The sequence below is a fragment of the Episyrphus balteatus genome, chromosome 3, assembly GCF_945859705.1.
Source record: "Episyrphus balteatus chromosome 3, idEpiBalt1.1, whole genome shotgun sequence".
Classification (NCBI taxonomy): Eukaryota; Metazoa; Arthropoda; class Insecta; order Diptera; family Syrphidae; genus Episyrphus; species Episyrphus balteatus.
Genome location: NC_079136.1, coordinates 15445150 through 15471073, shown reverse-complemented (window position 1 = coordinate 15471073; position 25924 = coordinate 15445150). Strand labels below are relative to the sequence as shown.

Genomic DNA, 25924 nt, shown 5'->3' with positions numbered 1-25924 from the left:
AAGTACATTTGTAACATAGAACAGTTTTGTAAAATAGTTTTGTAGAAGAATTATTCAAATCCCTCACAAATTTCGGGTTTTACTACAAGCTTCATATAAGACTTAAAAAGTTTTTTTCGATTCGACTATAGCAATTTTGCTTCTCATCTACTCACTTAATTTATACCACCATATCAAGTTATAAACCTAGTTCCTTCAAGTAAAAAATTGCCTTGTGGAACCCGAATGCATTGAAGGAACATAATGTGGATTAAACGAGAAAACACGAAAGTAATTCGTGCGTTGTGAAACAGGACAGTTATAATTGTAATTTTCCAGTCCATAAAACTACATTATATCATTAAAAAAAAAAAAAACCAGCTGCCACTCTTTTCCAACTCATGTGACGTTTTCATAAGTCCAAATTTTTACTTGCGATATATGCAGGTACTATAGGACAAAAGGATTCGTAAAAAAAATCGATCCCCGATATTCTGTATGTATGTATATTCCTCAAGATCAAGTCGTTCGTTTTATTTTCTTAAATTTGAGGAGATGTATTTTGGGGTTCTAGCACTTTTATAAATTACTTGCTACTTGCAACGAAAGATTTTGTTGCTGCTACCAAGAAAAAAATCGACGCAAATCAGGCTCCTTTTTCTAGCTGTTGTATTTTGTTCCTGCTGCTACATGCTCCGATATTTATTTATATTTTTAAAATATTTCACCGGCACTTTAGTTTAATTCAGTGTAAAACTCGGCCTTTGGAATGCCCTATTTCCTCGTCAAAATTGTTTCCAAAGCGGGTTAACCTTATTTAATACCTCCCTGAGCCATTATTCCGGTTATATGATAAATTGAAATGATATATTTATAACAATTAAATTTAAATTGTGAGAAGTTGCATAATTGTGCTTATCACAGAACCAGAATAGCCCCCAATTTAATAAATTTTTTATTGATATTTTCTCAATATTCTAGGTAGGTACAAAATAAGCGGCCCACAAAAACCGAAGGTGCATAAATTATTTATACGGTAGAAATTTTAACATTCATTTGCAGCGTATATAATTTATTTAAATTTTTTAATACTATTAAATTCGCTTTTAAATATTAATTGTTTTATGATATCGGGCCCAGGATATCAAAACCTGGCAGGAAAGAGGGAATAAAGGGGAAGGAGATTTATAACGATTAGAAAGAAAACCTGATTAATCAAAACGAAATTTGAGACTTTGTGTCATCCATATGAACAACATTAATTCCTGCACCTCTAGAATAACTAAAACTACCAATTTTACTATGCTCATGCTCCATATTGAAATACAAAAAATTCGGACAGTTTTTAATATACTCACCAACTTTGGAATTCTTGAAACTTTTCAATAAAAGTAATTCGACCAACTTTGGAATACTTGAAATTAGTCAATAAAATTAAATCCGCACAGCTGATAAATTCTTGATTCATTAAAATATCTTCAAGTTGTCTTTTTTGAACTTCTTTTTCAATTCTTCACATTTCCTTATTCTAGCAAAAGAATAATTAAAAATAACATTCAATTCATTATTTAAATGAAACTTATTTAATATAATTTTTTTTAACCGTCCATATGCACAAAAAGAATAAAATTTAATTTAATCCCAAAACTTAAGCAATCCATCCCATCCGGCTGTGACCACCTTACTAGGTTCATGTGGATGCCAGAGCGTACTTATGCACACACCCTCATGTGCTTGCCATTTTTTGTACATTTTTGTCGTCTTCCAATCCCAAATATAACACTTGCCATCACCATCTCCTGATATCAGATAACTCATGTCTGGAGAAAAGTCCAAATTGCATGCATAACCCGATACCATGTGTCCCGAAAAAGACTTCTTTCGATTCATTTTGAATCGATTCAGAGCAGAGAATATCACAATTTTGTTATCTAAACTCTGACAGGCCAACCATTTGCCATTGGGTGCTAATGTGACAGCAGGCATGGAGTGCATTGTAGGATCGGCAATGTATTTCATATCAACAGGAATATCCCATTCCCAAATTCGCATACTCTTATCGTCTGATGTTGTCACAAATCGTCGATTCTCATCGACGAAGGTAATTGTATTTACAGCTCCTAAATGACGATCGTATTCTTGGACAATATCACCACTTCGAGTGTCCCACTAAAACAAAAAAATTATTTAGATAACATTCAAATATAAATTTCAAAATACTTACACAAATAATCTTCTTATCTGATGTTCCAGCAACGAACAAATGCTGCTTTCCGTTGTCAGGATGGAATTTAACACAAAAAGGCATTTTTCTAGCTGTAAACCGTGACACTACATCTCCAGTTTCGGCATCCCAGAGTTTTATGTAACGATCGTATGAAGCGGAAAGAAAATGTGTTCCCTTATTATTCCAGCCAACATCTTTGATGGCTTGTCTGTGGCCAAAATAGGTACGAATACAGCGACGTTCTCCATAGACTTCCCACAATTTAACACGACAATCCATACTCCCAGAGAGCAGAAGATGAGCAGTTTTGGGAAACCATCTGATCGATGATATACCCTTTGTATGCCCTTGCCATGTGTGAATGTGAGCTTTTGGCAGAAAACACTTGGTTGGTGGTACATTTGATCGTAGATTAACACCGACGTCATGAGGAGCGTGTAGGTAGGAGCGTCCTTGATAGTCAACGGCATCTTTAACTGAAAAATACAAAAAAATAAGATAAAACCGTCGATAATAGTAATTTGTGTTTTGCTGAATTTTTCTGACCCAGAGCTTGGACTTTTCACATAAACAGAGGATAAACAAATTATATTAATATCAGCTCGAGAACAATAACTTCAATATTTTTCAAGGCCACATTTCAAAATTTCACCCAAGAGTGCGGAAAAAAGTTTATAATTACGAAAAGCATTACGAGTATTCTAAGAGTTCCATGGCAACATTTATTAAGAATGCTCCAAAAACGACACTTGTATGATAACTCAATTTTAAAGTTCAAGTAACCTCAACTCCAAATTTATAAAGCGTTTCGCCCAGGTACTACAATGGGCATATCAGTTAGATCTGTCGTACCCTTACGTACCTGGGCGAAACGCTTTATAAATTTGGAGTTGAGGTCACTTGAACTTTAAAATTGAATTATATTCAATCGCTCCACTTAAAATAAAAATAATTTTAATAATTTTTTTATTATTTTTGTTATTTTTTCGTGGTTGAATGATAACATAAGAAAGAAAGGTGTATTTGAAATAACAACTTGCATACAAGGAATTTGGAAATAAAATCAAGACGGGTAATGAGCTAAGTGGGTTTAATAAAGAATCTCTGTGCATTCGATATTGGGCTCAGAAAGAATACACTGATGAGCGTTCTTTGAAAAGCAAGTACCATGATGAAATTGTTTTAGGATGAGAAATTCAGCTAGCCATTTCGCGTGAAATTGATACTCATCACTCAATATGTAAGTCACAGAGATGGTAGTTAACGAACACAAATTATTTTTTATTATAAAAAAATTATAAAAAAAAAACGATAAAAGAGACATTATGCATGTTCGAAAGAATTCATTGCACTATCACAAATCAGTTGAGGCTATGAGAACAATAGTGGCGTAACTCATTTTTTTTCAAAAATGAGTTTTTCATAAAAATTGGTCTCTATATCTATTTTAATACAAAAATAGATTTATGCAGCTAGCTTCACTCAAAACTAGATGGCACTCCAAAAAGCGTTGTTTTAAAAAACCCTGTTTCTTAAATCTATCGTAGCTCAAAACTGAATTTTATGTCTTACGTCACTTTTGTTCTGTTTTGCACTTATCTAGAAGGCACAAAGATGATTGGGAAGGGCCTGACCAAATATGTGAATTATACTCTTGCTTAAGATGGACGTAAGCTTTATAAATTGAAGCGAAATCGGAAGGACTAAGAAATTTACTGCTCCTTTTGAGAAAGCCGAAGCATTTATCTACATTTTTAGCAACTTGAAATATGTGGTCATTCCAGCGAAGATCATCGTTAGCACATATACCAAGTGCACATTCAACAGTTTTATCAACAAATGCTATTTCAACAGTTGAAAACTTTCTCCAGCGAAAGCCGTAAAGTAGTTTGAATTCCGGGAAAATCTGCATCATGTTGTACTCTAGTCAGGTCACTTTTGGATGCTTTTTTAATATGGAAGAAGCATTCGACATTCGTGTCGAGCAAATCTAGAAGCTCTACCAATTAAAAGCGTGCTAATAATTTTATTAAAATAATTTAAAACTTCATTAACGGTGTTTCAGAGCTTACTACATCAACTACATCAGCGACCTTAAAAATCATCGTTGAGTCCGTTTGAATCTGGGTAAATATTTTGTATCGTCTAATATTATATAGTGCTTCGAGAAGTTCAATAGACCTAGAATTTTTAATGTCGTTAATGTAGCTGATGTAGTAGTTGATGAAGGTCTCAGGTCTGCAAACTAAGAGCCGTGCCCTTTAACATGTTCCTTTGCGATCTTGATGATTATTTATTGATATAAGTATCTATTTCCTACACTTGCCTCCAGAAGAGTCGAAGCCCATACGCGCAGTCTGTTCGACTTCTACCAGAGTTGGGGCTTCCATTCCGACAAAATACACTCCTGCTCGAATTTAACGCATGTCCTTTTTAATATACAGTAAATTAATCTACAGCATCATGGTTCTTCTCTCAAATGACACAAGAGTGAGCTGGTATGGAATTAAATGTTTGTGAACAAGATTTGAGAGAGATTTACTGAAGCCTCTCTTTCCTCCCGCGAAACTTCTAGAAATAGTTCATGAATTTGCCTGGGAGTACAATCTGGGGTCTATTTCTCGTCGAGCTACATTTACTACATCAGCTACATCAACGACTTTAAACTTCAATATCTCCGTCCTCACGGTAAAATTTTTCGAATTATTCCGACCTCAAACAATGTTTCCCAATATTAAATGAAGAATTACTCTTGCAAACCGCTGCTACTTTGGTTTGAGAAGGCAATTGACCAGAAAAGCCTTCTCTCCAGCAACAAAGGTGTCACAGGGGTAGATCCTACCACATGCAGATGGATTCAACATATTCTTAGTCACAGGAAAATTAATGCCACACTGGGCAATGACAAGATCAGAATCACAGCTGCAAAAGGACGCCCTCAAAGTAGGGTATCTCCCCACTTCTGTGGTCCATTGTAGTTAATGAACTGATTGTCATACTTAGCAATGCTGGATTTTATGTTCAGGGCTATGCTGACGACATTGTGATTCTCATTAAAGGTAAATTCGAAGGCACGATCTCGAATCTTCTACAAAGAGCACTCAATCTAGTCGCAAACTGCTGCCTAAAAGTTGGACTTAACGTCAACCCTAAAAAAAATACCATAGTCGCCTTCACCAGAAAAAGAAACAAACACAAACTTATAAAGCCTACTCTATTCGGTGAAGCGATAGAATTCTCAAAGGAAGTTAAATATCTAGGGGTTACCATAGACGAAAAACTCAACTGGAACTCTCATATACAGAAAACCATTGACAAAGCCAGGACTGCCTTATGGACCAGCAAATGTCTAACTGGTGAAAACTGGGATGCCAACCCCAAAATCTCTCGCTGGCTCTATACAGCCATTGCCAGACCAATTATAACATACGCTGCACCGGTCTGGTGGCATAAAACAAAACAAAAAGCAATACAAGCCAAGCTCAATAAACTACAAAGACTAGCTTGTATAAATATTACAGGAGCAATGAGAACAGCCCCCACAGCAGCGTTAGAAGTTATCACAGACCTACCACCACTCCATCTCCTACTAAAGAAAGAAGCCATGGTCAACGGCTACAGGCTCATCGCAGAAGATAACTCTAATTCCAAGATAATTCACCCTGATATTCTCACTGAATTAAATAGGGAAGAACTACTTAAAATATCTCTAGTAGACAATTGTCTCCCAAGATATAACTTCACCCAAAACTATAAGGTCACATTCCCCTCACGACATGAGTGGGAACAGAACAGACCCATCTTCAATAGCGAGTCTCATGTATGGTACACAGATGGCTCCAAAACAAATGAAGGTGTTGGGGCCGGAGTATTCGGAATGAACACCAAAACTTATCTGCACCAGAGCATGGACAGCTTCAATTCCGTATTCCAAGCAGAGATATTCGCAATTGAACTCTGCCTCAGAGAAAACTTAAACGGAGCTGTAATAAACAAAAAAATTTATATTCTCTCTGACAGCAAGGCCGCACTCCAAGCTCTTAGGAGCAATGAAGTCACCTCAAAGCTGGTATGGGACTGTATACAACTTCTACACCAGCTTGCCAGTACAAACAGAGTTCAACTCATTTGGATACCTGGTCACAGCGGTAACGTTGGGAATGAAATAGCAGACACACTAGCCAGAAAAGGTTTCGCATCTGAATTCATGATGCCAAGACCATTCTGTGGCATACCAACAAGCACTGCAAAACATTACATAAATAATTGGCTAAGAGATGTGGCTAATCATTACTGGACGCATACGGAAGGTAACAGACAAGCCAAAAAATTTATACCAAACATCTCCCACGTCAGAACGAAACAACTCCTCACACTCACCAGGAGTCAGATTCGTATAACCACAGGCTTCCTTACTGGACACTGCTCAGTAAAAAAAAACACCTCAAGACCATGGGCATTACACAAGACGATACCTGCAGAATGTGTAACGAAGAAACAGCAGAACACATATTGTGTCACTGTAATTGCTTAATCAATACACGTCGACGTCACCTCGGAGGGTATTATCTCGAAGCGGAAAACATCGCCGCTAGTTCACCCAAAAACATACTAAGTTTTCTTAACTCAGGATTTCTACGTGAACTTTAAAAAGAGGAAATCACAATAGGCTCATCAGAGGCCGCAGTGATAAGGCGAATTATTCCCACCACACCCTAATCTTAATCTTAAGGTGTCCCTAGTCCCTATATAAGACCCCTATCATCCAAGTCCTGCTATATGGTACAGAAGCATGGACTTTAACAAAGGCGGATGAAACATCCTGGATTGTTTCGAGAGAAAATTTCTTCGTGCGATTTTTGGTCCCGTATGTATGGATGATGATTGGAGAAGAAGAACTTTACGGGTTGTACAAGGACACTAACCTAGCCAACAGAGTTAAAGTGGAGCGCCTGAGATGTCTCGGTCACGTGGGTCGCATTCAGTGGCGTAGATAGCTTTTCGCTAAGGGGAGGATAGATCTACATAGTTCGCACATTTTTTTTTAAGTTTTAATGCTTCTTTGTATTGTTTTTATTATCTTTAAACTGGAGAAAGTACTTTCGGTAGTTGACGTTAAAGCCAGCAGTGTAGCTAATATCTTTAATAAAATATATATGTATATTGGGAAAGCTTTCTTCGGGGCAGCTATCGAGCGCTTCCAATTAGTTCTTAGAGGAAGTATTATTCCTTCTGATCAAATATCTTTTCCGAGTTTTTAACACAGAGAATAATATGACCACCTAAAAACTAACATATTTTCTTATTGAACTGTTTTATGAAGAAATCTTATTAAAATCAAGAATTTATAAGGTTTTTCCATAGAGATTTTTTATTATTTTCATGGAGAAAAATCTTTTTAAAAATTTTAGTAAAAATTTAATATTTTTATCAACTTGGCACTAGAACAAAAACTGTGACCAATTTTTCTATAGTGAGTTAAAATAGGTGGCAGATGTGCAATAAGAGATAGAGAGTTGAAGTCTTCAGTTCGATGGCCGACATGAATGAATTTTTTTTTTGCCAAAACCCTACAAGTGCATATAAATTATTGAAAAATATTAAATACAAAATTCTTAATGTGTACTGATTTAAAGGCGCTTTGTGTTTTTTCGAAGTAAAATGTATGATTTCCTGAGAAAATTTGATCGTTTGTTTGGGAGAAAATAACAAAACAATTATATCACCATTTTCAAACACTTTCGAAAGTGAGTCGTCTTCTGCCCGTTTAATTTTAAGTTGATCGCTTAAATCTTTAGCGATATCCATAGCTTAGACCAAGTCTAAATTCACTCTTTAAAACTCACGACTTAATTGCAACGAGAGTTGGTAAACCATACTTAAAAGCTTTAAGCTAGTCAAGAGTACTAACTGTGAGTACTAACTAGACTTAATTCAAGTAGGAACTTTGGAACTAAATTTCGGAGTGCGTTTCTTTAACTTATTTGTTCATGACTGACTATGTTAAACAATTATCGATCCCAATGGGGGGGATATATCCCCCTGATCCCCCCCTATCTACGCCACTCCCGCATTGACAACAATGCTCTAGCAAAAAAAAGTTTTCGACTTCAACCCAGAGGGACGGCACAGTAGAGAAAGACCTCGTTTGAAGAGGAGCAACCAAGTAAAAGGGGACCTCAATCAACTTGGCGTCTAAAAGCTGGCTGGGGAAGCTTGTAAGTTGGGGCCCAAATCTATAGCGGATTGTAGCCGCCTTACGGCGCTGGTCACCCTAAGTAAGTAAGCCTGGGAAATGCTAAAGGGATGCGTTCGGGACTGGAATATATCTTAAACAGAGATCAGAAATAAATCTCAACCTTTTGAAAGGTTCCTTAATAACTCTTATTTGTCGCCATTTTCAATAAAGGTCATAAAATAACCTTTATTTTTAAAAAAGAAAAATTTCGGTCAAGGTCTGAGAGAAATCTTTATTTTGTATTTTTTTATGTTTCGGTCAACCAGTGAGATTTATCGCTGAGAGCAAAAATAAATCTCAACTGCAAATGTATCAATTCCTAGAGACATAAGGGGTGCCATATGAAAGCTTATAGTCTCAGCTACTCGATAGTGGTATAATCCGGTTTCTCGATTTTTTTTTAAATTCCGAGAAAATCGAGTTTGAAAGTTGGGGTAAAATTTTTTTTTGAAAAATCCCCGAATCTTTGAACGCTCCTGGAAGCTAAACCGCTTGAGAGCAATTTTTAAGAGTGATGCCAAATGATAGCTTTAGTCATGGGCCTACGCTTTGCACATTGTCAGATTTTTAAAAAATCATCTTCCATGTTAAACCGCCACATCATGCCTATTTTTTCAAAATCGGGCTTAACTTCTTTTTTACCTTAAAGTTCTCCCGGTTTGAGAACGCGTGCACTTACAGGGATGGGAGTTGTACCACGCTACCTTTTGGCATCAACAAATTTTTTTCAATTTTTTTTTTCAAAATTCTGAAATATAGCCGTTTGAAGTTGGGCGGGCGAAAACGCTTCTGGAAGCTGAACACTTTGACCTAGATATTAGAACATCGGTCTCCTGAAATATTCGAAATTGCATTGGTTGTATCACAGTGGAAAACTCATTTTCGTCTTTAGATTTTACTTTAAACGAAAAGAGATATAATCTTGGGTCTTAAGAACTTTGAGAGTCTATTTAGTTCATACATTATTTAATACATAAACTTAGAAAAAAACATCCTTTTCATATTTATTTTTGCAATATAAAGACATTCTTGACATATTCGACATTTTCCTTTGAATTGACCATTTTTGATTTGTTTTCAGCGAAAACGGTTAAAGGTTGACCTTTTCCATTTATTTTTTTTTGTAAAAATGTCAACCGATAACCTTTATTTTGTATTTTTAAAAATAAATCTCAAACCTTAACCGAAACGTATTTTAAGCAATATGGTAACTCTCAGAGAGAAACCAATTGAAAATAAAGGTTAATTCTGAAGGTTATTTCTGATCTCTGCTTAAAATAATTATTATTTAAAGGGCAAAGTTTATTTGAAATCGAAATTGCAGTAAATAAACTTCTTTATTGCTCCTCTAGTGATTTCATAAAAGAAATATAATTAAATCGTTATAAGAAAATTATTATGTAAGTTTTTCTTTAAACAATGCAAAAAGTGACTTAGTCCACTTTCATAATCATGGGCACATATCTTAACTGGTAGACCAGAATGATGTAGCTGTGGCTTGTGTCTTGTGTCGCTGTCAAAGTTAAAAAGTATGAAATTAGTATATTGGTGCCAGAATACGTAGCTGTGGCTGTGGCAAGGAAATTCGCTGTGGTACAAGTTGAGTCGACTTTTACTTCAAGCTACAAGCGCAATGACTTTTGACGTTTCTAATGTGGTGCTCAGTTAAAATTATTTTTTTTTCAAGGCAATTGACATTTTAGTGCGCCACATAATTCTGTTCATTTTTTCTACATTTTGAGCGAATTTATTTGAAATCTTGTACCACGACGTTTTTCTTTGCTACAAGCGAATTTTCATTCTGTTCAACCAGTAAAGCAATTTTGATAAGCCGAAAACTAAAGTGAAATAAGATTCGTAGAATATTTTACAGCCAGACGTTCAAAACTTAGTTCGTGGATTGAATGAATAGGTTAATAGGATATAGGTCGTTTCAAATCAAAAGTCCTGACTCTGAGTTTATTTTCTCATTGCGACAAATTAACTCAAAAATAACAACAAATCATGCTTGTTTGAATGAAAGAAATGCTAGAGAAAAAAATAAACAAACGAAAAATCTGAATTCGTTTATTCATGATTTCTATGGTGACGATTCCAAAATAATTGAAAAATAAAAATAAGATATTTACTGCCCAATTATACAAATGAAAAGATGTGAATGGAATTTTAAGTTTTGAATTGCTATCATATAAACTGGACATTTCTGGGCCATCTTCACCTAGTCCTATAATAATATCTTCGGCAAAGTTATCACGACTGCCTTCAAATGATAAATAATTAAATAATTGTATGTTTTTTGTATTGCCCGCGGATATGATGCAAGCCCGGGAGACTTGCCTCCGCTTTCTGAGGCTAACCCAGTGAATCTCACAGACGGATCAATTAATTAAAATAGGGATATCAAGAACTGTTCTTCATTATTTCATCGTAATTTTAGAAAAAGTTCAGCTGCCTCATGAGCGAATGAGTTTTTTTTTATTTTTGCTCAATTTTCCATGGGACTTTTGATTTGAAACGACCTATAATAGAATAATGTTTAATCAAGAACTTACTGTGTAAAATAGATTTCTCTTCGAGTGGTTTATCCTCAGGAATTCGTCCGCGTTTGTGTCGCTTCGCCAAAATCTCATCCAATTCAGCTTTCTCCTCATCCGTTGGCTTGGCAACACTCTGTTCATTTTCATACCTTCCCCATGGCCCAAGAAAACCTTCGATATCTTCAGGGCAATCATTTTTCTCTTGTTTTCGTTTCTTCTTCGGTTTGGGTGACTCAAAGACCGTTTTGCCATCGGTATTATAAGCTTCTTGCAAGTCACCCACATAACTTTGACCATCGGCAGTTTCATCAGTTGATGGATCCATGGCATAGCCATAAGTATGAAAAGTACGACGCTGATTTTCAAATTGAAATGCATTTATATGGGCTTTCTCCAAATAGCCACCGAGTGTATTTTTGGCGGCACGTTCTTGATTTGTTTGATTGGGTTTTTCGGGACCTTGCACGGGTGTAAAAAGTTCTTCATATTTAGGATTGTAGAGAACTTCTTTTGTAGATGGATCAACGACACGAGGAACAGCTACCGCGCCGTGGGGAATGACTTCGGGAGCTGCACAAACGGCGAGAGTTTTGGCAACGGAATTCGTTGGATCTGCCACTGGTTTGAGGTGAATGTTGGCTTCTTCTGATGCATCTTCATCGGAATCACTTGAACTTGAACTGTTGCCATAATTTTTTAATCCTAACATTGTATTTATTCTTGTATTTGTTATAAATTAAAGAAAAGAAATGATTTTTTGCGTAGCAAAATAACAAAAATAGTAAACGTTTTTTGTCAAGAATTTCGTTGACGTTTTCGATGACACTATTTTTTTTTTTTTTGTTTGTTTGACAAATGACACTGTCGGTATGGTTGTAGAAATTCACATTTGTCGGTAAGTAGAGTGGTTAATGTATTTGATAAATGTGCGTTGATATGCGGTGAATGTTTAAAATTTTAATTTGAGTTTAAGGTACTAGCACACTGGAAATGTTTATAGACTGTTTTCACTAAAGCCCAAATTAGATAATTTCGCAAATGAGGTCAGTTCAGATTTCAAATTCAATTTTCTTTTGTGCAAAGAATTTGACATTCGAAATGAGATGATTTGCGTTATTATTTCATTTGGGCTCTAGTGAAAATAGGCTATTAAGGCTTGACCACACCTAAGAGGATATAATAGGTGTGTTTTTTTGTTTATCTATATAGATTTTGTGCAAACAAACGACATCGAGATATTTGAAATCAAAACAATTTACGTGTTAAAAACAACAAAAACTTTATCTGTATAGATTTTTGAAAAATCCAGATAATTATCCAGATTTTACTTTCTCTCGATAAAAACAGTAGTGCCAAGGTAGTTTAATTGCACAGTACACATAATAAGGTAATATATTCCGAACGTTGTCAAAATTTGTTTGTCAAAAATGGGCACCAATCTGTCAGGTCGGCTTTTAATCGCAGTAAACAGGAAATTTGTTTTTGTTTTAATTTATAAAATGTCATTTAAAAATATTATAAATTGAAAAATAACAAATTTTCTTCGTGTTTCATCGCGGAAAAGGGTAAATAATTGTTTAAAAACTAGTGGTGTGCGTGGTTAATCAGTTTTTGTGCGTTTTTCGTCGGTATTTTAAACAATTAAGAATTCGGTAGCTGACATTGGTCGCCAAAGTGTCATGTTTTGACAATCTGGCGACCAATGTCAGTTCGGAATATATTACCTTTTTATGTGTACTGTGGTTTAAGGTACTAGCACACTGGAAAGGTTTATAGACTGTTTTCACTAGAGCCCAAATGAGATAATTTCGCAAATGAGGTCAGTTCAGATTTCAAATACAATTTTTTTTTCCCCAAAGAAAAATGACATTCAAAATGAGATGATTTGCGTAATTATTTGATTTGGGCTCTAGTGAAAATAGGCTATTAAAGCTTGACCACACCGGAAAGGTATGCGGTAGCTGTACAGGTAGTTGTTTGAAAAAATTCGAAACTGGAACGTCGAAGTTCACAAGTGGAACTTCTTTCACATAATTACCCGTACCGAGCGCTTACCTTTGCGGTGTTGTCAAACGGGGAAAGCTTATAAAAGTGTTAACGGTTTTTTCACTTTTAATTCATTTATTTCTTGTTTTCAAAATTATTTTCTGTTGATTTTTCTTTATTTTAAATTAATTTTGAATTTTTTATTTTGACTTTGACAGAATACTCGATGATATTTTTCATTAGCATTTTCGTTGTTGACTTTGGAGACTTGAAAATTTTTCGTTTAGCTTCAGCTGCGTACTAGGCTTTAAGCGAGAGTACGCGAGTACAAAAATAGCATAATGAAATCTTGAACGAAAAATTTCATTTTGCTCTTCGTTTTTCAGTAGGCAGCTTTAAGGAAAAATTGGAGAGTTTTCACTCATTTGTCAGATGTGTCACTTACTTTGTATTGTTCTGTGCATTTTCCTTGATTCCAAGAGCAGTGTTGACGGTTTTTTCACTTTTAGTTTCAGTTTTTTCTTGATTTAAAATTAATTTGGATATATTTTATTTTGAATTTGACATAATACTCGATGATATTTTTTCGTTAGCATTTTCGACTTTGTCGACTTTGGAGACTTGAAATACATACCAATGATTGTGTTTTTGAGTTTGGAATTTTATAATTTTTTAATGGTTTATCAAAATTGCTAAACTAAATCATTTTCTTGTATAAAATTGAACACTCTGCAAAAGAGCTCTTGTTAATTTTTTTTTCATAAACTGAAGTTATTCACCCTACAAACAATTTTGCTTCTATAAAGCTTTATAGAAGCAATGGTAGCATCTATAAAGCTTTATAGAAGCAAAATTGTCAGTTGGGCAACTTTATAATTTTTTCTCATATTTTTCCAATTTTTTGACGCAATATTAGGTATTAAAAATTTAAAAAATTTGTTTTTCATCATATTAAAAATATTTTCAATATAACTTTGAAGATTTTATTTACTACAAACAATATACAACACTTTATTTTCACCTTATACTGTAATCTGACACTTTCAAAATTAAACTGTCCCCCGTCCGTGTCCGTGTCCGCATCCGCATCATCTATTTATAACCTTATTTCAAGTTCTAGAATTACTGGGAAATTTCTCGTCCTTTGCTTCTAGAAATTTCCTTTCCAAGAAGTAGCGCTGTTTACTTCCCCTCCAGTGGAATATTTTATGATATTCAGCATTCAAGGGATATTCATCTTTCAAGGGAAATTCCAACGGATGTGTTAGTGTTCAGAAGGTAGGTTTATATTTCTAAAAGGTGCGTTCAGATGTTGGTGAGAGAAAAGAAGGTAATATCATAAACAGAAATCCTGTATCGAGAACTGTCAAATGACAGAAAAAAAGATGGCTTCCACAGATTTTGACAGCTGTCCTATTGGGCTTTTAGGCCAAACGTCAGTGTCGAAGACAAAAAAAAACAGAAAAAAAAACTTTAGACATTTCAATTTTGAGGAAAATTGGCGTGTATTATGCATGTATGCTTTTGTTTTCCTCAGAATTGATTTGATTTGATTGGTTGGTTTTTTCTTGTACTTCTTTAATAAACAGTTATGATAGAAAGGAAAAAGACAAAGACAGATTGCTTAAAAGCCCAATTGAAATTTTTGTTGTTTGTCTTGGAAACTGTTGGCTTTTGGCTTTAACATATTAAATGTCAAAAACTTATGTCTCCATTTTGTAAAATGGCGACTAAAATGATATTACCTTCTTTTCTTATACCATGGTACGTAGTATGTTCAGACATTTGTCTTAAAAGAAGTTCAGAAATTTGTTACAATACCAATTTGCATTTACCGTAATTAAGAGATTTCTCCCTGTATTTGCATTTAACATTTAGAATATAGGCAAAGGAATAGAATTTATTGTTTAAAAAAGTACGCATACGCCGTAGTGACCTGATTCTTTAAAACGTTTTTAAAAGGAGTATTTTTTTTTTTTTTTGCAAATATGATCACGGCCATGGTCATATAACGTTACATTGTACCTGTTATTTGCTCACTCCTGAAAAAACCGCAATGCTTTTTTGAACTTTTTATATAAAGTCTAATTACACTGGTCAACAAAATTTAACTTTTTTTTTGCCACAAGAACAAAAGTATACTTTTCTAGTAGTTTTTGAGGTGCTGAATCCGAATCTGAAGTCAGAAAAATTTAATTGGCCTCCGTTTTTGAAATATTACTATTATAAAATGATAAAAAATGTAATTTTGGCTGTTTTCGAGGTTCTGTTTTTATGTGGGGTAATTCATTGAAAACAAATTTGTAACGGTGATTATAAGAACAGATATTCTTCTTTCAAAAACTGTTTAAATTTTCCCGATATATCTTTTATTGCTCGAGATATCTTAAATTTCAGTTAATATGCCAAAGAGAAACTAAACTTAATCTAAAGTTTAAGTCACTGGTCACAGAATTTTTGCCACAAGAGCCAAAATATACTTTTCGGAAGGTTTTTGGGTTGCTGAACTCGAATCCGCAGTCAGAAAAACTCTATTAGCCTCCGTTCTTGAAATATAACCGTTTTGAAAAAAAAACCTTTTTTCTGCATTTTATAACGGTAATATTTCAAGAACGAAGGCTAATAGAATTTTTCTGACTGCGGATTTCTTAAAAAGCACTTTAAAGCAGCTGATAACGTTACATTTTTTTAGGGAAAAGTTAAATGTGTGTTTTATTGACTTAACCTTGAACACGGGTGTCTGTTTCCTTGGATCTATTTTTAGATCCTATGTCTCCAAATTTAACAGAATTGGATGCGAAGGCTGAAAATGTTTTTTTTTTTTCTGAATGCAAAGAAGAAAAAAAAAATACTTGTCATTTAAATTTTTCATAAAATTTTTATTTTTATCATTTTTGTATCATTTTTTTTTTTAATTTTTAATTTTTGTAAGTTTTGTAAATTTAATTAAGACATTGTTTATTTAATTTTAATTATTATATTTTTGTTTTGATTAAAATACACGTATTGAATGTATATAATATAACACTGTTTCATCTTGTTTTTTTTTTTTTCTTTAATTAATTTATCATTTATTTCTTAATATTTAAAATCAATCGTTCTTATTTTTTTTTGTTGTGTTTTTTCTTTATAATAATATAATAATGCATCTTAAATTTTACAATCATATTTATATATATATATATATTTATATTATTTTATATATAAAAAACAAATCTCCCACAATTTTTCTTTACATTTCTTCATATTTTTATATTTATTTGGCAAGTTTTTTAAAAAAATATTTCATTATTTTTTATAGTTTACAAAAAAGAAAAACAAAAAAACTTAAAAATAAATTGCAAAAAGATATTATAACTAACCTAATGTAGAAATATATATAATATGTAAAAAAAAAATGTATGCAATTATTGCACATCAACAACGTGTGTATTTTTTCGTGTAATATTGAGTATTTATAGTGTTTTTTTTTCAATGGCAACAAATAAAAAAAAATATTTACAATTATAAAAAAAAACATAATATGATTCATAAGAAGTAAAAAAAACATACAAAAATTGCTTAGCACAAATGGGGAGTAGTTAATAAAATTTTTATTTTATTTTTTTTTAAGAAATAATTATTAAATAAAATGTCATTTTTATAACTAACATTTGTTTGTAAGGCCCTAATGCATCATCTTTGACATATAATATATATATATAACTCTCTTAGTATTCATATTTTTTGTTTTGTAACACCATTTCAATTATATTTATAAAAACAAAAAAAAAACTTTAACCTAATATACTCTGCAAAAATTTTATATTTAATTAAAAAAAAAAAAAAAACATATTCCTTATAACTAAATTAGATTTTTTGTTTATATCTGAAATAAATTCAGTTTTATAGTACACATGTCTTTGGATTTTCTAGCTTTTCTTTTGTTTTAAGTTTTCTCTTTTATTTTATTTTAAATTTTAATTTTAAATCGAAACAAATTTACAATTTTTTTTTTTTTAAGAAATTATTAACAAAAAAATTTACAAACAAAACATTAAATGTAAAAAAGATAATAAAATAAAAAAAAAAAAAGTAAATGCATTTTATAGGAAATTCTTTCAGTTGTTTTTTTGTTTTCTTTATTTTTCTCATATAAATTGTAATTCTTCTTCTTCTTCGTTGTTTAGGAAACCTTAGATATTTGAATTTATAAACTGTAAGTGTGGTAAATTTTTTTTTATTGCACAAAATGGCGATGGTTCTGAATTTCAAAATTTTAATTTTACGAAGCTGAGTGTTGTATATTTTTGAGTGTTTTTTTTTTCGTTGTTTGATTTGTGTTTTTTTATGTGTGTTCAAAACATTCTGTGTAAAAAATTTAATAGAATATTATTTAAATGGAAACGAGATATACCATACATATGACAGAGAACATTTTTAAAACTTTTAAAATTTTTAGGTCATTAATTTAATTTTATTACGATTTTATTTGAAATTTTATTTATTGTCCATTCAAAAACTTATATAATTTTATTTTTTACACATTTTTTTTTTTTTTTTGATAAGAGATGAAATTTTGTTTTGTAATTTAGCACAACTCAGCTTAAATTTTTTATATTTTTTTTGTTTTTTAATTTTTACAATATTTTGTTATAATTTTGTTAAAGAAAATTATTTAAATTAAGGCCAAATGAATTTTTATTTTACAACTATAATTTTTGTTTAGTATTTTTTTTTCTAGTTGTGGAATGATCGTTCTTTTTTTTATAATTTATTTTTTTTTTAAATTTTGTTTAAATTTAATTTGTTAAATATTTTCCATGTAATGAAGAAAATTGTTTAATTTTTAACGCGAATTAATTGTATTTTATTTTAATTTATTTTACACTATATGCAAGGAATTTTTTGTTTTTGATTTATTATAATTTCTTTGGGTTAGAAGCTTCCATTTGATAAGAAAAAATTTACAATTTTTAATATAATTAATTTATCAATTAGTATTAATTATAATAATTTTATTTTTTTTTTTTTAACTAACCATACGAAAAAGACACTGTAACACAGGCTGAGATGTTATTTTTTTTAAATTTACTTTTATTTTTTTTTATTTTTAACAGGATTCTAAATTTTTCCTAAGGACCGGTGGGTGGAAAAAGGCTTTTCAAAAAAAAATTAATCTTTAAAAAAAAATTAAAGTTTTATACTGATAGATTTATTAATTTTAATTTGTTATACTGTTTAGCTATTGTATTTTTTGGTGCGTAAAATTGTTTCCATTGTTGTTTTTTTTTTTTTGTTGTAAAAAAAGTTATAAATATAAATACAAAATACTTCTATTTCTGTTGGAGTCCTATCAAATCCTGTATAGTCGTTTTTATTTATTAATTTAATTTCATCCCAACACTGCCTGATTAATAATAATTTAATTTATATTTTTTGTTTTTGTCTAATTTAAGTTTTATTTTAATTTATACATTTTTACAAGAACAATTTTACAATTATTTATTAATTTATTGAATTTTATGTGAGAACAGATATTAATTTTATTTTGTTTTGAGAGAGAAATAAAATGAGATTTTTTGTTCAATATTTAAATATTTAAGTATATTTTGTTTACTTAAATTTAGTTTCAAGATTTTTTGTGAATAATTTATTGTATTGTCATGTTAACACCTTGTGGTCCAAGAATATCTGCTCTTTTTTGAGTATTTTTTTTTTTTAATTTAAATATCTTTGTTTGAAAAATTCGAGAGAAGTGATGATTGAGATAGTGATGTTTTTAGTTCTACATAAATTATATACATAAATAATAATAATAATAAAATGAATAAATTTTTAATTTTATTCTATTGAAAATTAATAATTGCGAAATGACCCAGCCTGACTTTGTCAAGAAATTTTGAAAGATTAAATTAAACTAAAATACAAATAAACCAAAAAAAAAAAATTTAAAGCGGCTGCTAAAAAATTAAATAAAATAATAAAAAAAAAAAACAAATTAGTTAAAATTAAAAGATTTATTTTTTTAATATTTTTGTTTTAACGAAATAATATATAAATAATATACATATTAAATTATGGCACTTTATAGTAAACGCAAAATTTGAGTATTTCAACAGGTACCCAAAGGATGCTGGAAGATACATTTGGTTCAACTTAATTAAAAAAAAAAAACATAAATGTTAATGTTAAATCATAAAATAATAAAAAAAATAAACTAAATACTAAATAAAATGATAAATTCTTTGAAGAAAGGTTTTTTTCATTTCTTAAACATAACGAAAATAAAAAAAGTATTTCGAGTATTATTTTAATAAATTAAAAATTCCAAAAAAATTATATTAAATAACTAAAAAAAATAATAAAAATTCTACTGCACATTCTTTTTTTAAAAAAAATACTTTTCTCGATTTTGTTTTTTCATGTTTCTTGATTAAGTTTTTTTGTGTGAATTTTTTTCTTTTAAGTACGCTCTCGAAAAGCCTGGCAAATATAGTTTAGAATTAATTTTTAAATTCTTTTCTTTTTTTTATATAAATTTTGTAGGTATATATATTTTTTATTTTGATCACAATCCGTTTTATTTTAATTTCTTTTTTTTTTTTTCTGCTCAATTCTCTCACTCTATAGGTTTTTAGAATTTGCGATGGAAACCGCTTAATGCAGCAAAATGCTCTGCTTGTAAACGTTGCTGTTGTTGTTGCATTTGTAATTGTTGAAGCGGGTGTAAGCTATTTAGATGCGTTTGTTGTTGTTGTTGCTGTTGCATCATTGGCCAGAATGAAGGTGGAATCGTTGGTTGGGGTGGCGGTGGTGGTGGTTGTACCGTTTGTTGTGGTACACCTCCTCCCCGTCTGGCATTATTATTATTGGTTAAGTGATGACGATTAAAAAACGTGCCGAGCTGCTGTTGTTGATGATTTTGTTGCGACGATGACGGATGTTGCTTACGAAAATCAAGATTCAGCAGGGCGGACGCCTCGCTTACCTATTCCCTGTACGGTTTGCAATACGAGTACCTGTGGTTCATGTGCTGGCTATATGAGCCGGAATGTGAGAAACGTTTTAGGCATTTCGAACACTGGAAAGGTTTTTCACCACTGTGCAAACGTTTATGTTCGGTTAGATGGTGTTTGTGTTTGAATGCTTTGGGACAATCGACGCATTTGTAAGGACGTTGACCTGGAAAGAAGGAGAAAACAAATTTAATATAAGTCAATTTGTACCTATGCAAAAAAAAAAAATGGAAAAAAATGACAGCTGTGGTGAATTTAGACTAAAAAAGGGAAAAATGTTTTGGAAATGATTTTAAAACAGTCTATTTAACTTTTTCCACTTAAAGTTTTGAAATTAATCTCTGAGAAGAAATTCTTAACACTTTGCAAAAAACAAGATTAAAAAAAGAAAGCTGTGGTGAATTTATATTAAAAATAGGTTGAAGGTCTTGGACATGATCAGAAAAGTGTGTTTTACTTTTTTGCAAAAAAAAATATTGAAATTAATCTCTGAGAAGAACATCTTAACAAGAAAATTGTGAAACTCACCACACCCAACATTTCTAGAGAGAACATTTAAAAACGGGAAAATGAGAATTTAATAAGAGAAGCCATTTCTCTGATGATCAATCACCAAAATGATAAATTGTAAACTCTTGTGGTGAAAAGTGGTGAAAAGCTAAGTTGTTTTTGTAAGAATTTTTCTTTTCAGAAAAGAAAAAAAAAAGAAATTCACCACATAAATATTTCATTTTTTTTAACAAAAACAATTCTATGAACTGTGGTAAGTATGAACTGATAGACTGCACAAAAATCTTATTCACCTCATTTGAGCTATATGAACTCTAAAACAAAAAAAAACCTGCACAGCATTTGAAACATAAAATTACTAAAAAAAATTATTTAACTCACCAGAATGTTCATATTTATGTCTCGCCAGCGAGCTCTGTTTAGCAAACGCCTTATCACATTGATCGCAAATAAATGGCAAATCTGGATCACCGGCATGTCCATGTGTCTCGATCTTTGGTCGCTTCATTTGCGGTGGCATTAGACTCGAAGCCGCTGCAGCAGCAGCTGCCGCCGCCGCCATATAATCATCTTCATGTGAAATTCTCGATTCATCATCACGCCACGATCGTTTCTCTGATCCCGGACTCAAACTAGTACCACGATCACTACCCAATTTCATACTACCCATCAAATGACTACGTGCATATTCGGGAGCCATTTGAAAAAGACACTCCATCGGGACCATTGCACGCGGTGGTCCATTACCATTTGGCATCATATACGGATTAGTATTAGTGGGATATCTTGGCATCGGTGGCATTGCTTCATTTGGTGATGGTGTCTGACGAATGTGATGATGTGGTGGCACTGGAATGTCTGAAGGACGTTGATTTGGCATTGTGGCGCCATAGTAGAAAGGTTGTTTGTACAACGAAGTCGGCGGACTCGGTGAGAGTTTTCGACTCAAATTGATTGCTTCGTTGGTATCCACCTGCATTGGGACACTACCATAGAGTGGTGAATTTCCCGGTTGCTGGGGACTATCTTTTTTAAGTGACAAATCAAGAGGTTGATCTTCTCCAATTGGAAGTTTATTCATTGATTCGTCCACAGCTGGTGGTGGGCTATTGGCTTGAATTGGTTCAGGAATCATTGGAGGATAACATTTATTGATTCCATTGAAACCATTATTAATTTTTCTTTCGCGAGATCGATTATTTTGGAACCACACTTGAACCACCCGGGCGTCAAGTGACAATCGATTGGCAATCACACGGAATTCATCACGACTTGGTCGAGCATTTACCGCATAGTGTTGCTTTAGGACTGCTTGTTGTTCTTCTGTGATTGCTGTTCGAACTCGAACTTTTCGCTCACCAGCTTCACTTCCGTTCTTTGACTCCCGATCTTCGAGTTCTTCTTCACTACCAGAATGAAGATACGAAGAATTTCCAGCATCGGATTCATTTGACTTAAATTGATTTTGCATTTGCTGATGTTGTTGTTGTTGTTGTTGTTGCTGTGTTTGCTGTTGCTCAAGTTCTTGCTTGATCAATCCACACAGGATCTTTTCATGCTGGACCAATTCGGTTGGGTGATTAAATTGTTTATCACAACGACTGCAACGTAACTCATTTACCGGTTCCGATTGTTCAACTTCTTCTTTAGGAGTCTTCACTTCTTCTTCTTCCTCCTCCTCCTCTTCTTCTTCTTCGACTTTGATTTCCGGTGAATGGGGACGGTCTTCTTGCACCGGTGGTGGCGGCGCAGGACTAGGACTTCGAACACTTGGCATTTTTACATCTTCAGCATTTGAGTCTTCAAAGGTTTGTTTAACTGGCGAACTGTTATTACTATTACGGCTATCATCACCTTCATCATCTTCATCATCACTGCGATTATAAGTACGAGTATGATCCTCTTCGGTATCTTTTTCACAATCATCCAAGTCCATCACAAGTTTTGGCTCATCGGCCACATCTTCCGTAACTTCTTCAATGAGATCTTCCGGATCCGATTGTAGTCTTTGATTACCGGCTGCAGTTAATTCCAACAACCGATGTATACTATATGGATGGATATTTGGATTCAATGCAGCCATATTGTAAAATGGATTTTGGAATGTAGCCAATAAGGCGGCATTCATCGCCCCATAGTCACTATATTTTGGCAACATATTGTAAAACGAATTGCTACCATTTGGTGGATTCGTTGGTCCTTCGGGACTTCCTCCAACACCACCCAAACCATGTGGGAAGTAATTTAAAGGATTTGTTCCGATTGGTGGTTGTCCGATACCGGGACGTTTACCATTCGGACTTCCTCCTAATATACCACTTTTTTCTAAACTCTTTAACATTGCTCGATTATTGTTCAATTTGAGACCCATACTGATGCATTTTTTCGAAGTCATATGACTCGAAAACGAACCGGAATGTGAGAAACGTTTACCGCAATTATCACAACCGAATGGTTTTTCGCCGGAATGGATGCGTACATGCTCTTTGAGATGATGTTTAAATTTAAAAGCCTTATCGCATTGGGTGCATTTGAATTTGCGTAGGAGTGCTGATTCATCATGGCTAATCATGTGCCGTTGTAAGCGGTAGACATTAGCGAATGCTTTGTGGCAGATTTTACAACTCTGGAAAGATAGAAAGAGAGAAGAAATTTGGTTAGAAAACAGTAAAAACTTGAAAAATGTTAATAAAATAGTGAATTTGACTGTTTGTGGCAGTATAACTGCTGTAATACTTATCGGATTTTAATAAAACTTGGTAGGGATATAAATATAGTCTCAGGGGTGAACATAGGGTACTTTTTTATTTTTCAAAAACATGAGAAGCAACGTCATCGTCAAAAAATTATTCCAATGTTCCCTTAATACAAAAGCGTCTCCCCCCAAAATTCAAAAACACAAAACTCAATGTAGATCAATGAATTTTATGCATATTACCCAAATTAACACACTTTCAGTAAGCATAATTTAAAATTATGCGATTTCAAACGTGGAAACACACAAATTCTAAATAAATTTCAAAAAACATTTTTGCTCATATATTTTCGCTAAAATTTGGAACAAAACGTGCTTCTGTCATAATTTTTATTTCTCGCTCCTCTTAATCTCACCGAGAATAAATCTTTTCCTGGATATTGCAAATTTACACCTACTTTTTTTGTTGCCAAAAAAAATCAAACAACAAAATAAATAAATTTTTGAAAATTAATAAATAATTTTTGTTTGTGCTAAATTAACAATATTTATCATTTTTAAAATTTTCACCCCAATTTCTTATAATCTATAGCGAGAGAGGGGAATTTCGCAAAAAAAAAATATGAATTTAATTGGTTCGCTGGATCAAATGCAGGTGTTTGAAAAAGATACGCCCCTTTTTTGTATTATAAATAATTTGTTGATAGACATACAAAGAAAGATCGTTAATTATAATACGTATCTGTCAATGTAAACAAAATAAAAAGAAAAAAAAAAAAACCGAAAAGATTCATCATGGATTCAAATCCCCAGAAAATATTAATTTATTGAAAACAACACACGATTAGGTACTATTTTGTATTTCCTCTTTTTTCTTGTTGTTGTTGTTGTTTGGTCTTGTTTATTTATTGATATTTGAAATTTGCTTGTGTGTCCGTTTCTAATGGACTTCATAGAAGAAGAATTATGGAAAATATTAATTTTTTAAGTGTTTTCGTTGATGGGTTCTATAAAAAAAAAAACCGATTCTGATCTGATTCATAAGAATCATATAGATGTACCTATGTAACCTACCTATGAGTAACTTTGCTGGAGAAGATTTTTTAGATGAATTTATTGAGGTTATTGGGTGTTTTTATATACATTTTGAAATATGGAATGTTTATGGTGTTGGTATACCTATAGTGTATGTGGTGAATATTGAGGGCAATTGAATTTATTTATCTAACCTTGAGAATATCTGGAGTGGATTTAAAAATGTATTTCTTTGTTTTCAAAATATTTAAATAAGATTAACATGAATGTTTTCCAAAAAAAAAAAAAAAAACGCCCTAGTTCAAGATTATTTACTGTGTTAAGTACGTAAATATTGAGATAACTCAGGGTATTGTTGAAAGATATAAATTGCTAAGGATTTTCACTTATTTTTTGTGTTTATAGCTTTTTCAGGTCAACCTACCTCGGTTTTTTTAATCTCTCTTGTATTCACCACACTTGACCGAATACAACACTCCGACAATATTTTTATAATATCATTGTTATATTGAATTTATAATTTTAGGTATATTTGATTCTACGAGGTTAAAATTGTTAAAATGTTATTTTTACCACACCTCTTAAAAACTTTTGACAACTTTGATTTGAATCGCTCAGTACACTTTTATTTAAATTTGGACCTAAATTCAATAACCGTATAAAATTACATTAAGAATTCTTATTAAAGAAATTTGCTCTATTGTGGTGAATGTAAAAAATGAGCATATTTCTGATCTTTCTGGTAAATGGAAAAAATCCGGAGATTATTTTAAGTTTTAAATAAACTCCAAAGTTTAAATGGGTTACTTCATAATCTTAAAGGCACTAGTTGTAATGCTGCTTACAATGTTACATGTCAAACATTATGAAATTTTGTAGCTCAAAAATCAGTTTTTTTTTTGTAAATTTTTTTCTTTCTAAATTTAAAATTTAAACTTCTAAATTTAAGAAAATAAATGACGAACAATGACAAAAACAGAATCACACACTTTTTTCGCCATTTATGACTAGATTCGTATAAATAAAAACAATCCAAAAAGCAGGATCACTGTTTAAAAAAATACAAATTGCTCTTTCGTGGTGAGTTGTAGAATATTCTTTTCAGCATTCGTAATATAATCGCTTGGAATAACTCCGAATCTTAACTTATATGAGTTTTTAAAGAATATCGGGTAAAATTTATTTAAGCAATCGGGAATTAGTTTATAAAAAAAATTTATTGAAAATTTAACTTTTAATTGAATTGTTATTTTTTTTTTCAGAGTCAAAACATTATTTGATGAAACTGATCTACACCTTCAAGCAAACGAGTCCGACCTCGGTCCGAATCGGCTCCGAATGAGTCCGACCTCGACTACTAAACGGGTCCAACGGCGGCGGCTCAAATTAGTATGGAAATTATAATCACCGCGGAGCATATGTATTGGTTTTTTCACCACGATTTCTCCCTCGACTTTGTGTTCCTGTTCATACACAAAAGGTTGCAAGTGTGTGAGTGCAACACCGTTTTTCGCGTTTTGAGGTCGGAGTGTCTTTTCTGAGCTCAGTTTTCTTGCTTGAAGGGACGTTGTGTTTTGGCTCTGTCAGATTCGAAAGTTTTTTAAGTATCATATCTTTCACTTAAGAAATGAAAAAGGGTGATTTTTTCTGAGCCAGTTATAATTTTGTTTTGTCTTCAAAATAGCATGTACAAATGTTTTAATGCGTTTAAAGCTCAGA

The 25924-nt window shown here is 32.3% G+C and overlaps 2 protein-coding genes across 2 annotated transcripts in view; both read right to left on the bottom strand.

Moving 5' to 3' along the window:
* Window positions 1–1539: 1539 nt before the first annotated feature.
* On the bottom strand, window positions 1540–11800 carry LOC129915239 (pre-mRNA-processing factor 17). The gene is made up of 3 exons (XM_055994718.1): window positions 10997–11800; window positions 2204–2682; window positions 1540–2148 (listed from the first exon to the last, which is right to left on the bottom strand). Exons 1-3 carry the CDS (start codon window positions 11688–11690, stop codon window positions 1615–1617), a joined length of 1707 nt encoding a protein of 568 aa, XP_055850693.1. The 5' UTR covers window positions 11691–11800; the 3' UTR covers window positions 1540–1614.
* A 7701-nt stretch (window positions 11801–19501) lies between these two features.
* The window catches only part of LOC129913232 (zinc finger protein 1), a 68930-nt gene continuing 62507 nt past the window's right edge, over window positions 19502–25924 (bottom strand). The window contains exons 4-5 of the mRNA XM_055991815.1: window positions 20857–23101; window positions 19502–20131 (exon numbers count right to left, since the gene is read on the bottom strand). Coding sequence (XP_055847790.1) covers window positions 19938–20131; window positions 20857–23101 — 2439 coding nt within the window. The 3' untranslated portion in view covers window positions 19502–19937. The remainder of the gene's footprint in view (window positions 20132–20856; window positions 23102–25924) is intronic.

Coding starts and splice junctions, on each gene's coding strand:
- LOC129915239 (XM_055994718.1), bottom strand. CDS start 11,690: ATGTTAGGATTAAAAAATTATGGCAACAGTTCAAGTTCAAGTGATTCC. Junction 2,683..10,996: donor AGAGAAATCTATTTTACACA/GTAAGTTCTTGA, acceptor TGTATTTTTCAG/TTAAAGATGCCGTTGACTAT. Junction 2,149..2,203: donor CAGATAAGAAGATTATTTGT/GTAAGTATTTTG, acceptor TTTTTGTTTTAG/TGGGACACTCGAAGTGGTGA.